Source organism: Poromitra crassiceps (genome assembly GCF_964638095.1).
Source record: "Poromitra crassiceps genome assembly, chromosome: 16".
NCBI classification, from domain to species: domain Eukaryota; kingdom Metazoa; phylum Chordata; class Actinopteri; order Beryciformes; family Melamphaidae; genus Poromitra; species Poromitra crassiceps.
Genome location: NC_139645.1, coordinates 24,506,053 through 24,522,934, shown reverse-complemented (window position 1 = coordinate 24,522,934; position 16,882 = coordinate 24,506,053). Strand labels below are relative to the sequence as shown.

At 43.5% G+C, this 16,882-nt stretch overlaps 1 protein-coding gene across 1 annotated transcript in view; it reads left to right on the top strand.

Moving 5' to 3' along the window:
* Window positions 1-524: 524 nt before the first annotated feature.
* The window catches only part of LOC310791539 (NLR family CARD domain-containing protein 3-like), a gene marked incomplete at both ends in the record, with an annotated part of 38,054 nt that continues 21,696 nt past the window's right edge, over window positions 525-16,882 (top strand). Inside the window, 5 exons of the mRNA XM_083653212.1 lie at window positions 525-631; window positions 5,043-5,188; window positions 5,370-5,490; window positions 13,003-13,116; window positions 15,259-15,372. Of these exons, the coding sequence (XP_083509338.1) occupies window positions 525-631; window positions 5,043-5,188; window positions 5,370-5,490; window positions 13,003-13,116; window positions 15,259-15,372 (602 nt within the window). The remainder of the gene's footprint in view (window positions 632-5,042; window positions 5,189-5,369; window positions 5,491-13,002; window positions 13,117-15,258; window positions 15,373-16,882) is intronic.

Here is a 16,882-nt window from a genome sequence, read left to right as displayed (position 1 = left end):
CACTGTCATGCACACTGTACCCCACTGCACTGTGTGTGTGTGTGTGTGTGTGTGTGTGTGTGTGTGTGTGTGTGAGTGTGTGTGTGCGTGTGTAGGTGTGTGTGTAGGTGTGTGTGTGTGCGTGTGTGTGTGTGTGCGTGCGTGTGTGCGTGCGTGTGTGTGTGTTTGTGTCTAGGTGCGCTCGTTGTAATTCACGCAGTGTCGATTGAAACACAGCACCCCATTGGGAAACGAGAGGGAATCTCACCATTAAGACTTACTGACTGACTGACTGACTGACTGAATGACTGACTGACTGACTGACTGAATGACTGACTCACCCTAAAGAGCCGTCTCTTGACCATGCTCTGTGCACGTGGTAAAATCACAATTAAGATGTTTTCACAAAATTGTTCAGCCCTACTCATGAGGTGTGTGTGTGTGTGTGTGTGTGTGTGTGTGTGTGTGTGTGTGTGTGTGTGTGTGTGTGTGTGTGTGTGTGTGTGTGTGTGTGTGTGTGTGTGTGTGTGTTCTCCTCTCAGAAGATGAGTGGTCGTGTGGAGGAAGAGGTTGGAGCAGAGCCTCCTGAGAGCTCTCTGTCTGTGGAGGAGTTTCTACTCTTCAGTCCTCAACATGGACCCTCAGACACAAAGTAAGATGACTGTTACACTCTAAACATTACTACTGTAATGTCATATGGTGCAACACCTTTCCTAGTCACTACAAGAAACTTGAAAGTCTGCAAAAGAAAATAATACGAGCCATGTCCTGGTCGGGGTTTAACACACCCACACGCCCTCTGTTCCATCGCTATGGTCTCCTGAGGCTTGCTGATTTTCATCTTCACCAAAATGCTTGCTTGATGTATCAAGTTGTGTATAATATGAATTTCAGACTGGCTGAGCTCATTCCAGTCTGCTGTCCCCTGCACACTCATAATACTAGAAATAAACATCTTATCTTTGGTTAAAAAAAGAAAGAAGAGAAAGCTTAAATGTAGCAGCTTAAGTATTACATGCAGGGGCTCACAGATCTGGAATGAGCTCGATGACAGTAGGAAAATGTTGAAATCCATCTCCACCTTTAAAGGAGAATTTCGTTTTTTTTTAACCTGGACCCATCTCCTGGCATTAATTATGATTTGGCCACTCACCCAGCGATCTCCGCGGCGTTTCTGGCCGTCCTAGCTTTGTTTTGAGATCAATAGCGTCCAAGTCAGTTGTAAAATGGAGCTGACTTGGGGCCAAGTGTGAGCCTGTCTTTCCTGCATCTAAATAGCTATTTTTATTCCCGTTTTCGCCAAATATCATCATAATCTGATCCCTCAAGAACCACCAGAGTGATATTTCGCCAAAGGCTGTTTCCTGGAGTCGCACAGGGATCAAATTACCTCAAACGTGATCTCGGTCACCAAGTCTCGTGAAGTCCCGCGATACTTTCCTGCCGACTGGCCAAGTACAGGAGGACGCTTTGTGGTGGTGGTTTTAGCGTAACCTATGTGGGGTTTGGCGTAACCTATGTGGGATTCGAAATAACGAACATAGGTTACGCCAAACCCCACATAGGTTACAACGCTAGGACGGCCAGAAACGCCGCGGAGATCACTGGGTGAGTGGCTAAATCATAATTAATGCCAGGAGATGGGTCCAGGTTAAAAAAAAAATGAAATTCTCCTTTAAGAAAGCTCTGAAAGAAAAACTCTTGAATCCTACTTGTAATCAGGCCTGGTTTTACAGGGGTGCAAAAGCACGCATTGCACCCTCCTTTTAATTGTCTGCATGCTCAGTTTAAAATAGTGGTAAATATTATTTTTATTTTTATTTTTTAATAAATGCTGCAGCTGCACACTTACTGTTTAAACTTGAATTATAATTGTTGTTTTTCTTTGTTCTTTGATGTGAATTTATGGCTTTTTGGCACCTATATGTAACCTTTTAAGGTTGAGATAATTGTATTATCATTATATGGTCCAAATATTTCAGTAAAGCACTTGAAACACTTGAAATATTCTTGCTTGGCTGGTATCATTCTACTTGAAATGATGGTAAAATGCATTATTTTTTGTAAAATAACATGTCAAAATTTTGAAGGGATGCACATGCACGGGCCATCCGGGTCGGCCCGTGCATGTGCACCCCTTCCTATCTAGGATGAATCCCTAGTCATCTTGTTCTGGAACCGGCCCTGCTTGTAATTACCGTAAATTCCGGACTATAAGACGCACCGGTCTATAAGCCGCGGGACCAAAATTGACTATTTTTTTCTTCTATAAGCCGCACCGGTCTATAAGCCGCGGGTGTTTTGATGTTTAATTACCATATGAAAGGGTTCGTGCACAGAGAGGAATGTTGGGAAAGAGATGGCTGATTGGGGAAGCTCCCATTTATTAACATTTCAACAAAACAAAACAAAAGTCAGGTCACTAATCCCCAGACAAAATCACACAACAATAGGCTATATGTGCAGCAAACCTGTAACCAGAGAAGTCAAGTCACTAATCCTCGTCTTCCTCTTCTTCCTGCGTACTGAAACCACCAAAGTCCTCATCTTCAGTGTCGGAAACGAACAGGTTCAGGGTGGCTTCGTCAACCACTCTCCTCTCTCCTTCATTGTCACTCAAAACCAACGAACTCCTCTTCGTCACTGTCGGCATCGAACAGCCTCTGAAGCCTCTGACGGCCCTCAGCGCCAGCTGTGGCGGCGTCATCCTCTTCATCCCGCAGCAGTCCAGCGTTTTGGAACCCGTTGGTGATTGTGGATGTTTTCACACTCCTATAATATTCCGTGCTGAGACAGTTCCTCCTGCTGCACCGTCCAACGCCTCACCATTGACTCATCGATGCCCAGGTTACGCGCGGCTGCTCTGTTTCCCTCTTTTAATGCGAGATTGACTGCTTTCAACTTGAAAGCTGCGTCGTGTGAATTTCTGCGTACCTTCCCCATGGTAAGTGAGAGTGTTGCTTCTACTGCTCGTTCTCATGCTGTCGAGAACGAGCAAAGCTTTTTTTTGGTGAAAGAATCCTCCAGGGCGCTTCTTGTTAACAGTCCGAGTGAGTGGCAGGTCGAACGTCAAAGGCACTTCATCCATATTTATGATCTGCTCCGGTTCGATGGAATATTCCTTGATCTTCCTTTGTGTGAATTCGCCGAAGTTTGTGATTTTCTCCTGGTAGTCGGGGGAGGGAGTTGATGGCCGAGTGGCCGTTTGCTTACCGTAATTACCATATGTAAGTGGTCACGCACAGAGGGGATTGTCGGGAAAGAGATGGCTGTTTGAAGAAGCTCCCATTTACCGTATTACCGTAACATTTCAACAAAACAACATAACACAACACCACCGTTGTTTATTTTTACAGTGCACACAGTGTCCGCGGTGTGGTGAAAAGAGGGCAAGAGAGGAAATTAAAACAGAAGTGGATTTATAGTTAGAAAGAGTGCTAAAAAAGAGAGATTTTATTTGTATTTTTTTTTTTTTTTCTGAAAAAATCCATAGATAAGACGCACCGTTATATAAGCCGCAGGGGCCAAAAAACGGGAAAAAAGCCGCGGCTTATAGTCCGGAATTTACGGTAGTATCTACAGCCCTCTGATAATGGAACTCTGTCATTGTAATATGTATTATGTGGTATGTATGTATGTTGTATGTGTTGTATTAACTCATTGAGTGCCAGCCACTTTTGGAGAACGGACGCTCCCAGTGCCAGAGTTTCAGAGCGTTTTCAGTGATTTCTCGAGGCCCACAGAATATTGTGTGATATTACTATGTAAACACCGAACACGGAAAAAGAACAAGGAGACTCTATTGTATCATCAGCAAAAAAAAGTTTATTGATACCATTTTCCGTTCTTTAGTTATCAGCCGGAGAAGATAGGTCAAAAACAGCAAATACAGGCATTTCTATCTAGAAGCTAAGATATTCAGCCTTTTGTGAAATGCAGCATTTCAAGCACATTCACTGACTCTAGCTAATATTTTCTGATGTAGTGATGTGGTGTAGTTCTGTGGAGCCTGCGTGCCCCACCCCCCTCTCCCCCCCGCAGCTGCAAACTCCTCCCCACACGCACCCAGTCTATTTTCGGAGCCTCCGTTTTTGCGCCGGGCGGCTCCCGGGCGGCTCCCAGCGCGACAAGGAAATGCCAAACGGGACTGCAGGAAAAGGTTTGGCCGTTCGGCGTCGGGTGCTGCCTTTCTGGCGGCTAATCGTGTGAAGAAACTATGCAGACAGACAGACAGAGGCAGAGGAGCTCAGTTGTGTGCGCGGATTGACTGCTGTTGCCAGGCACCGTCAGTTGCAGCCAGAGCAATCTACATGGCTCTGGGCTGCAGCATGAGCGCTTTCTCTTTGATCAGGGGGCTTTTTCAGGCTATATTTCGGACATTTCTCTAATCTGGAGAGCACTGTCGCCACCTGATGAGTCCGTAAAATAGGTTATACAGCTTCAATAGCTACAATATTTGTACAGGACATACATAAGGCTTTGATCCACGTCCCACCGTCAAAAAAGGCAATTGACGACAATCGTCGTCTTTGGCACTCTACGTTAGTATTCGAATTGACGACAACTGTCGTCATTGGCACTCAATGAGTTAAGTGTCATGTGATACATGTGTTTTATGTATGTATGTTTGTCCATTGATACCTGTAGGCCTTGTATGAGATCAGGCTCCTTCAAAAGCTTGAAACAGCTTCCTGGGAGACCTGGCACACTCACATTGTAAACCTGATGATGGTGATGATTATGATGATGATGATAATGTACGGTGATGATGGCATCAGTTCTAAAGTCTATTCAGCTCCAACGTTGACTGAGCGCGCTCAGTGGGACTACATGAGTTTATAACGTGCAGGACTGTGTCAAAGACCTGAATGGGAGGGGCCATCTTTCCTCATTTGTTGCCGTGGATACCACTGATGCAAAACCTGGCATCCTGGACACTTATCAACAGACCATGTTATCAAAAACTCCAGATGTCAGAAAAACTGACAATGTGCAACGTTGCAAGAAGTTGTGTGTCTTTACTAGAGCTAATGATGATATGTATCAAACATTTGTGTTTGCAGAGGTCAGCACCACATGCAGAGAGCAGAGTCTCCAGTACCCAGCTGTCTGTCTATGAAGACTGACTGGTCTAAAGACACACCTCCAGACTTGAGTAATGAACCTGGAAAGAAAAAGAAAAAAAAGAAGAAAAGAAAGAACCAGGAAGGTAAGAGAACTGGTTAGACTGTGAGTCTCAAATTATTATTTTTGTCTAAAATGAATTTCTAAAATTTCCACATTTATTTGGATGACAATTGGCGGACCCCCTGCAGTACCTCCACAAACCCCCGAGGTCAGTGGTGCCCAATGTTTTTACATTTCAAATCTACTTTTACATTTTTCCACAGCATCTTCCCCCACCCGCCAGGGAGCAGAGTCTCCAGTACCCAGCTGTCTGTCTATGAAGAGTGACTTTTCTATGGATAAACCTCCAGACTTCAGTAATGAACCTGGACCTTCAGACACAAGGTAAGAGGACTGGTTATACTGCAATGAGGAAATGTTATTTGATATCCTACAGCACTGATTCCCAAACTGTGGCCCACTAGTGGACCGTGGAGGTACTGCAGGTGGGTAGTGAGTGGTCTGCCAACACTCCTGATTTCCGCGGGCAATCAAATGGCTGTAGCAGGATCAGTTTTAAAGCTACAGTGGAGATCCTGTCATCAGAAGAACCTAGAAGACCTAAAGCTTGTATTATGCTCACCCTGCCGTGAAGGGCGCGAGGGTGGAGCGAGGGGCGGGCGCATCAAATGATGTAAATTTGTTGGGCGTGGTTGGGCACTACCTCCATCTGGCGCTCGCCTTGTGCATGATTTTTTTTCTAACAGCGCGAGCAGCGCACGGCTTCTCTCCAAACATGTCCGCTTTCAAGCCACTGAGCCCTGAACACTGAGCTGTGTTTTCGTCACATTTCTTGACCCATGTGGTAGGCTATAAACTTTGATTTGCAACTGTTCATTTTTAGTCACTTCACCAAGTAAATGTGTTGTGTTGAGAGCATTATTGAGAGAGATTAAAAGCAGCACAGAGTAGGGCTGAGAACTAAAACGGCTTTCAGTAAAAACAAGTTTGGTGATTCCTTCATGTGCTGATGTGGGGTCATTTGAGAGTGAAAGCGCACTCAGTACTGCACAGAGTTTCATTGCGACTTTTCACGGGCTGTTCTCACCATTGTACAATACATGCTGATCACTTTCTGAGTATAATGGCATCTGCCCCAGCGCGAGGTCTGCACGGTGACTCACGGAGACTCGCGGGGCCACACCCCCACGGAGCTTGGTCGAGTATAATTCAGCCTTAAGACATCCATTAGTACCAAGCATAATATGCTAGCTTGTCTGTAAGTGGGCTAAATAATGCTCCAAACTAGGGATGGGCATCGAATTTCGAATTTTCGAATAATCGTTGTTATTATCAAGGTCGACTTTTATTATTGAAAGTCGAAATTCGGAGAAAAAAAAAAAAAGAAATTGGGTGAGTGAAATGTTGCATTGTCTCCTCTGATTCTAAGTATAGTCGAATCGCTTGGTTTGAGCAAGTAAAACAATTTTTATAAGCATTTTAAGCAAGGTTTATGGAAAAATGAATGGCGGATGAAATCCCATGAAGAGGGAGAGGGGGTGACTTTGGCACCCCTTTGGCACTCAGACCTGAGCCTACTAAATATTTAATGAACCACTCATGATTGTCAAAACTGTTTTTTATTTTCGAAAATGTCAATGTCATGTAACCCACAAAAAAAATAAAAAATAAAATAAAAAAAATCCCCCCCCCCCTTCGAATTTTGATTAAAAGTCGACTTTGGCCAGCGAATTTCGAATAGTGTTTTTGCTAGAAATGCCCATCCCTACTCCAAACATAGGTAAAATGTTGGCGAGGGAAAACTATTTCAAAGGGGTCCCCTGACCTCTCAGCTCAATTGATCTGAATGAAAATTGGTTTAATGGGTACCGACGAGTCTCCCCTTTACAGATAAGGTAGCTTTTTTCACAGCCTATCATTAATGGCTTGTGGATTGATTTCTTCTGTTGTTGCTCATCACATTTTGTCTCAACAAATGTGTTATGCATGCAAATACTTCTGATGAGTAAAGGGGGGAGAAAGTTGTGACAATCTGCTTTTGGGTATTTTGCCTAAATGTTTTTGTATGTGGATGATGAGTTATCAATTTCCCTTATGGTCAAGTTCACCTGCTCTGTTAATGAAATAAAAAATATAGAATAAAATAAAACATATGGGGAAATACATCATCTTAGTCTTGTGTGTTGATCAGAGTTGTGATTAAAGGGTTGGGTGGGCCCCGGAAGAATTTCAGATTTCAAAGTGGGCCACGGCATTCTTAAGTTTGGGAACCCCTGTCCTTACAGTATTGAGGTGAGCTTGTATTTGCTATTCCCTGGTCTGTGCTGTACCTAAGCAAAATAACCCCTCATTCCCTCAGGACTACTGCCAAATCTCCCTTCTAAGCTGTATTGGAAAGGTGTATGAGGGGATCCTGAAGGACATACTACTACAGGAAACCGAGGGCAAAATACACATCTCACAGCATGGCTTCATGAAAAACAGATCTACTGTCTCAGCTCTGCTGCACATCCTCCAAGGATGGCACGACGCTGTTGATTAGACGTACATGCCTCATTTATAGAATTCACTCGGGCATTTGACACCATCGACCATTGCCAGCTCTTACAATCACTCAAAGGTCTTGGCATCTCACAGCACATCTGGCTCTCAGTCTCCAGCTACCTAGATGGCAGGCAGCAGGCTGTCAAGTGGGGTAACTTCCACTCAAAACCTAAATTTGTGAAAGCGGGCGTGCCACAAGCTGGGGTCTTTTCCCCTCTGCTATTCGTCCTGTGTATGAACTCTCTCTAGACAGTATGATACCATGCAGCGTTGACCCTGTAAAATACGCTGATGACTAGAGATGCACCAATTGCCATTTTCTTGGCCGGTTCCGATTTCCGATTTTTGAATAGTCTGACTTGCCGATACCGATTTTGGCCGATTCCGATTTTCTTTCTAAGAACAATAATTGACGGGTTATTTTTTGACGTTTTTTTTTTTTTTTTTTTACTTTGCTTTAATAGAAAATTAAGATTCATGTCACATTTCTTATCATTTGCATGAGGTAGGACGATCTCACTCAAAAACATCTCAAAATAAAAGTGTTCCAGGTTACTGGACAGAGCTTTTCTTTTTTGTGTAAATACAATGAATATAAAACAACCAGTATATCCCACAGCTATCATGCATTTACTTTTCCAAAAGAAAAAAGGTGCAACAGAACAGGGGCTCCAGATGGAAAGTAGCCTATGGCTAAATCTGTTACAAAGCATATCTTCCCCTATGGTGTTTAATGTTTTTTTTGTATATGTCCCTGCCAAATAAACTAATAAAATAAAATAAATAAACGTCAAAATGTTATCCATGGACAAGGAGTTTATAGCCTATATAGGTCTGGAGCCCAGAGACCTTCGAAGCCATGCCCACTCTACAGTTGTGGATTTGGCTGTTATTGAGTAGATGAGGAAATGAGTTTGAGTTGACTCAGTTTGAATATCAGAGTTTACACACACAGTCAGTTTTTTTTTAATCCGCCATTCGAAAAAAAAAATCATCTCACACAGAAAACCTTGCACACTGGTCCGATTCGTTTTATTATTATGTTTGTCGTTCTATTCGCAATACGAAAACAATAGTCCTCTCCTGTATCCACGGTACAACATGACTGACAGATAGCAGCAGCAGGCAGCGGTGATGTGGACTGCAGCTGGTCGGGGAAGAGGTGAGGCCGGTGAGGTGAAGCGAGCCGCTCAGACTGGAGTGGACTCCAACCTACCCTGCCCCTCCGCAGCTTATTTTCGATTTGCAGGTGTGACATACTGCAAGCTTTGTATCGTCTTCACTGACGGTGAACAATTTCCACACCGACGAAGACATGCTGTGGCATGTGTGTAGTGGCAGCTTTTGTTTTGGCTGCAACTCATCCGTCTCGGTCTCGCTGCTTTCGGGGTGCACGCACGTCACGTGAAAATCGGCTCACAGAATCGGCTATTTAGAGTGACCGGCGCAGATCACCGGTCGAGGCCGATCACGTGGAAATCGGCCATTTCCGGTCACGTGCCGATCGATCGTTGTATCCCTACTGACGACTTAACCCTCACTGAAAATCTCATGGGGTCTCTTCCTGGTCAGATGCAGGCAGCTGTGGATGGAGTGGCTGCATGAGATCCAGACCTTCTGCCTGAAAGCCAATGCCCTGAAAACTAAGGACATGGTCATTAGCCTCAGGAAGCCTCAAAATCAACCAATCCCACCTCCTGTTGTTGTTAATGGCCACGCTGTGGAGCGAGTGCACACCTTTAAACTCCTCGGGATGCAGCTCTCCTCCGACCTGTCATGGGTTAAACTTCATAATAGCCTGAGAACATGAGAACATGGACCCTCAGACACAAAGTAAGACGACTGTTACACTCTAAACTTCATAATAGTCTGAGAACATGAGAACATGGACCCTCAGACACAAAGTAAGATGACAGTTACACTCTAAACTTCATAATAGTCTGAGAACATGAGAACATGGACCCTCAGACACAAAGTAAGATGACTGTTACACTCTAAACTTCATAATAGACTGAGAACATGGACCCTCAGACACAAAGTAAGATGACTGTTACACTCTAAACTTCATAATAGACTGAGAACATGAGAACATGGACCCTCAGACACAAAGTAAGTTGACTGTTACACTCTAAACTTCATAATAACCCTGAGAACATGAGAACATGGACCCTCAGACACAAAGTAAGATGACTGTTACACTCTAAACTTCATAATAGCCTGAGAACATGAGAACATGGACCCTCAGACACAAAGTAAGATGACTGTTACACTCTAAACTTCATAATAGACTGAGAACATGAGAACATGGACCCTCAGACACAAAGTAAGATGACTGTTACACTCTAAACTTCATAATAGCCTGAGAACATGAGAACATGGACCCTCAGACACAAAGTAAGATGACTGTTACACTCTAAACTTCATAATAGCCTGAGAACATGAGAACATGGACCCTCAGACACAAAGTAAGATGACTGTTACACTCTAAACTTCATAATAGCCTGAGAACATGAGAACATGGACCCTCAGACACAAAGTAAGATGACTGTTACACTCTAAACTTCATAATAGTCTGAGAACATGAGAACATGGACCCTCAGACACAAAGTAAGATGACTGTTACACTCTAAACTTCATAATAGCCTGAGAACATGAGAACATGGACCCTCAGACACAAAGTAAGATGACTGTTACACTCTAAACTTCATAATAGCCTGAGAACATGAGAACATGGACCCTCAGACACAAAGTAAGGTGACTGTTACACTCTAAACTTCATAGCCTGAGAACATGAGAACATGGACCCTCAGACACAAAGTAAGATGACTGTTACACTCTAAACTTCATAATAGCCTGAGAACATGAGAACATGGACCCTCAGACACAAAGTAAGATGACTGTTACACTCTAAACTTCATAATAGTCTGAGAACATGAGAACATGGACCCTCAGACACAAAGTAAGATGACTGTTACACTCTAAACTTCACAATAGCCTGAGAACATGAGAACATGGACCCTCAGACACAAAGTAAGATGACTGTTACACTCTAAACTTCATATCCTGAGAACATGAGAACATGGACCCTCAGACACAAAGTAAGATGACTGTTACACTGTAAACTTCATAATAGCCTGAGAACATGAGAACATGGACCCTCAGACACAAAGTAAGATGACTGTTACACTCTAAACTTCATAATAGTCTGAGAACATGAGAACATGGACCCTCAGACACAAAGTAAGATGACTGTTACACTCTAAACTTCATAATAGCCTGAGAACATGAGAACATGGACCCTCAGACACAAAGTAAGATGACTGTTACACTCTAAACTTCATAATAGTCTGAGAACATGAGAACATGGACCCTCAGACACAAAGTAAGATGACTGTTACACTTTAAACTTCATAATAGCCTGAGAACATGAGAACATGGACCCTCAGACACAAAGTAAGATGACTGTTACACTCTAAACTTCATATCCTGAGAACATGAGAACATGGACCCTCAGACACAAAGTAAGATGACTGTTACACTGTAAACTTCATAATAGCCTGAGAACATGAGAACATGGACCCTCAGACACAAAGTAAGATGACTGTTACACTTTAAACTTCATAATAGCCTGAGAACATGAGAACATGGACCCTCAGACACAAAGTAAGACGACTGTTACACTCTAAACTTCATAATAGCCTGAGAACATGAGAACATGGACCCTCAGACACAAAGTAAGATGACTGTTACACTCTAAACTTCATAATAGCCTGAGAACATGAGAACATGGACCCTCAGACACAAAGTAAGATGACTGTTACACTCTAAACTTCATAATAGTCTGAGAACATGAGAACATGGACCCTCAGACACAAAGTAAGATGACTGTTACACTCTAAACTTCATAATAGCCTGAGAACATGAGAACATGGACCCTCAGACACAAAGTAAGATGACTGTTACACTCTAAACTTCATAATAGCCTGAGAACATGAGAACATGGACCCTCAGACACAAAGTAAGATGACTGTTACACTCTAAACTTCATAATAGCCTGAGAACATGAGAACATGGACCCTCAGACACAAAGTAAGATGACTGTTACACTCTAAACTTCATAATAGACTGAGAACATGAGAACATGCCAAATTATGCAGGTGCTCAAAGTAGAACATAATAATAAGCCAAACTATAGATGTGTTCCTATTTGTATCCAAAGTACTTTGAATGAATTATTTTGGAACAGATTAAAGGTTTTGAAAAACATAATCTCATACGAATTCCAATCTGATTTTACAAAATCACATTCCAGAAACACAGATTTTATCAAGAAGAAGTGGACCAGACAAGACCTGACAACACAACTATATATATATATATATATATATATATATATAAAAGACCAGACAAGACCTGACAACACAACTATATATATATATATATAAAAGACCAGACAAGACCTGACAACACAACTATATATATATATATATATATATATATATATATATATATATATATATATATATATATATATATATATATATATATAAAAGACCAGACAAGACCTGACAACACAACTATATATATATATATATATATATATATATATATATATATATATATATATATATATATATATATATAGTGAGGTCTGACAACACCAGTTCCATTTGACACTTTTCATCTGACATATTCTCCATTAGAAGGAGCTATATTAAGTGACAGAAATAGTAGGCAAACACTGCTTTGTTTCATTAATCAGGTCTCACACAGGTGCAAATCATACGTACTTGTTGCAGCACAAACTGGTTGTTCCTGGACCAACATTTCCTCCTAGTATGGGCCGGGAAAACCCCGCCCTGAACTCATTTGATTGGTCGCCACAATTGCTTCTTCCTGAAAAGGTGTGGCAAGTAAAAAAGATGTGGTTAGGATTAGGGTTTTATAATCTAACCACGACCATAACCAAACCCTAACCCTAACCACATTGTTGTACTTGCCTAAACCTAATGTTTTATAAAAATGTGTGTGGTTAGGGAAGGGCTTCTAGTCATGAGTCCAGACAGGCAGCTTGCAGGCAAGTGTTCGCTGAGCCTTGGCTGAGGAGCTCTTTACCTGAGATGATGAGAGCTTCCTCAGCATCATATATTTTCAGCCTAGCTACCAGGCCAAGCCCCAGCAGCAGCCTAGCTACCAGGCCAAGCCCCAGCAGCAGCCTAGCTACCAGCTGAACCACCAGCAGTCTGTGTGCCTGCTGCTCCTGAACCGACTAACCTGTGAAGAGCCCATCCTGATTGTCTTCTTCATAAAGACACAGATACCTTCACAATGTTCATAATGTGTTTCTCTCAGGATTCAGCAGGAGAGAGCAGACTCCCCTGAGCCCAGCTGTGTGTCCATGAAGAGTGACCGGTCTATGTCTCACCCTTTTAACTTCAAAGATGGACAGCACTCTACTGATCAGAGGTATTTATTTAAAACTGATGATCACAACAGATGCTGTTGTCAGATTCACAGTTATCAGATGTAGAATTGGTCCGATCCTTCATCACATCCAATCAGAGCAGCATTTACACAGTTGAGTTCATTGTGTGTGTGTGTGTGTGTGTGTGTGTCTGTGACACCTTATATGACCTCATACATCATGTCTGTCAGGGTGCTGTTCAAAAAAATCAGCGTGCTGTCTCGCTCGCATTTATTACCCCGGCATTTATTTCCTCATCTCTCCCCCTGTGCAGAGCGAATGCTCTCATTGCTCTGCCCCTGTGTGTCACGTCACTCGCAGGGAAGCTAGGCAGCCCATTTGATTGGCTGAGTAGAATCACATGTGATGATTTACAACGCATGCATTGGTCAGCGAGTTTCCTGTGCTGATAAACAAGTACCGTAATGGCTATAAAGCGGTGCAGTTTAAAATAGAAATGCTCCGTGAAAATTGTATAATTCTCAATGATTTGTAGGTTATATGGCTGGGTCCGCATAGGATGGCGTCTGGGTCCGGATCCGAACCAGAGTCCGGAGTTTGAGGATCGAGGATATAGGCACATTTAAACACATTTAAAAATATTAGTTTCTTTAATAGGGTAGGGATGTGTGAGATTTTAATTATATCCTATTTAAATAGCCTATATCAGAATTGTGCACTCGGGTTAAGCTATTGTTGCATGGTACAACAGCGGGGAAAGAGGTTACTGTATAGCCTACCGGCATTTGTGTCAAAAAGTGATTTGCTGCCAGATTTCGCCCCGCGGGACCACGCACAGCGCTGCCTCTACCCACCCTGTGAGCCCCATGGCCAGCCCCGGACACCCAGGGCACTGACCCACCCCCACCACCCAGCCTGCCTACCCGGCCCAGCTCCCACCTTTTCCGGGGAGACCACCTCCGGGGGAGACCCCCCTCCAGTTCATGGCGCACTAGCTGAACCTGTGCACCCCACGCCTCCCTGGGCTACACACAGACTACCGCCCTGCCAGACCCTTGTTCCCCTGGTAATCAAATTCAAAACACAGATCACTTTTTGGCACAGGGGGGTCTGCCCGCCGGAGGTGGTCTCCCTGGAGAATGTGGGCTCACAGTGTGGGTAGAGGCAGCGCTGTGTGTGGTCCCACGGAGCGAAATCAGTTTCTGGCAGCAAATCACTTTTTGGCACAACACCGGCACAACTTTCTCAAAAGCAATCTACTGTTACCTCACACCACAGACCTGTATGGTCGGGAATTATGTAGCCTAATAAAACCATGACAAACGAATTCTCATTTTTAAATCAAGGTGTTTTTTCTGCAATGTAGATAGTTGAAAATCAACGTGGCATTCTGAGGAGGGAAGAGTGTGTGCAGGCGTGAGGTGTTAGAGAGTGAAATCCATGCCGTGCTTAATGTATCCAAGCGAGGATTTCTTGCACTGCGCGGAGAATACTGTTTGCGCTCAGGCGTACGCCTGGCGTAGTGGGGTTTTTTGCACTAAGACCTACTATTTGGTGGCGGTAAAATTGAGAGCAACAAAGGCCCTTTTTTCCAACACATTGCGCTGGAACTCCTATTTTGGCCCGGGCAGCGCCCAAAACTGCGTTTACGCTCGGAACCATGCGATGGTATCTTCGCCAGAGCGCAAAATGACACTTGCGGGAGGCAGATAATAGGCTAAAGCTGTGTTCACACCGATATATTTATTTTTCTCCCTGTCGCTTGATTCAACCCTTTGGAATCGATCTGTCGCTGTGTTTAAATCGCTCGTCAACAGGCACAAGAATTGACGGACATCTGGGGGCTAACGTTAGACAGGAATAAGGATGAAAACGCAATGTCATGATGTTTGTCCACTACGAGCCACCGTAGTTGTTTACAAGCTAAGCCTATCAGCGCGCTCCTAACGCAAGCTTGTGTATCTATACTGGTAGTACGATTTTCAGCCTAGCTACCAGGCCAAGCCCCAGCAGCAGCCTAGCTACCAGGCCAAGCCCCAGCAGCAGCCTAGCTACCAGCTGAACCACCAGCAGTCTGTGTGCCTGCCTCTCCTGAACCGACTAACCTGTGAAGAGCCCATCCTGATTGTCTTCTTCATAAAGACACAGATACCTTCACAATGTTCATAATGTGTTTCTCTCAGGATGCAGCAGGAGAGAGCAGACTCCCCTGAGCCCAGCTGTGTGTCCATGAAGAGTGACCGGTCTATGTCTCACCCTTTTAACTTCAAAGATGGACAGCACTCTACTGATCTGAGGTATTGATTTGAAACTGATGATCACAACAGATGCTGTTGTCAGATTCACAGTTATCAGATGTAGAATTGGTCCGATCCTTCATCACATCCAATCAGAGCAGCATTTACACAGTTGAGTTCATTGTGTGTGTGTGTGTGTGTGTGTGTGTGTGTGTGTGTGTGTGTGTGTGTGTGTGTGTGTGTGTGTGTGTGTGTGTGTGTGTGTGTGTGTGTGTGTGTCTGTGTGTGTGTCTGTGTGTGACCTTATCTGACGTCATACATCATGTCTTCTCAACAGAGTCGAGGAGAGGTCAGAGGTTTCCAGTGGTCCATCTGCCCAGGAGCATCAAACAGACCTGGACTCCATATTTACGGTGTGAAAAGAAATAACACAATTTACTTCAGCTACACACAAAAACACCTTGTACTTCACCATCAAGTGAAATAAACCTGTTACAAAAAGGACAAAGGCTACTGTATCATCACAGCTAGTTATTATGGTTAGGAGTTACTAAGTTATTAGGGGTGGGGGGGGAAATCGATTCACTTAACACGTTCACTGCCGTTGACGAGATATCTCGTCAAGCAGAAACCAACGGTTGACTGCCGTGGACAAGATATCTCGTCCCAAAATTTTTTTTTTTTTTTTTGACGGTGGGACGTCGATCAAAGCCTTTTACATCTCCTATACAAATATGGGAGGTATTGAATGTGTATAATCTATTTTACCGACCCACTAAGTGGCGACAGTGCTCTCCAGACGAGAGAAAGCCAAGATAAAACAGCTGCGTGAGGAAGCCATTCTCATGAAAATGGATGGCGAAAACGCTTTCGCTTTCGCGCTGAGAGCTGGCGGTGGGGGATTGCAAATTTGCATAATAGATTATGGGTGCAACACACTTTGAAACACGCAGCATAAATAAGACCAGAATCGCAAAAGCTTCATCAAAGCTCTCAACCGAAACCCCAAGAAACGAGCGAGCCCATCCAGACTCAGAGCGGCCGCCAGCAGACAGGCAGCAGCAGCAGCAGCAGCAGAAACTCGCTTGTGACACGCCCGCTGCAGAGCCACGGAGGGAGGAGAAGAACACACACGGAGGGAGGAGTTTGAAGGAGAGGGGGGTTTCCTGCTGTTATGGAGGAAATTACTGTTCAAAACTATTGTTTAGATGTCTGACGTCTTACTGATGCCAAAAATAAATTTTAAGTGACTGTTCTATCGAATTTCACAAAAAGCCATTTATCTCAGCTTAAATTTTCAGACCCTGAAACCATGCTGTATTCAAATGCTAATGCCTACATAACTACTAACTCTACAAACTAACTCTTTTAGACAGAGAAAGCACACATTCTATTAGTTATTTTGAGATATTTTGTGTTCACAAAATACTAGCAGAAAATAATCCTCGGCTCTTGAAAGATGAGCCAGAATCCTCAAAAAAAAACCTTGGCAGAAGCTACCTACAGTAAAAAAAAAAACGGTTGGCAGTGAATGTGTTAAGTATCGCGATTTTTAATGTCACGATTTTTT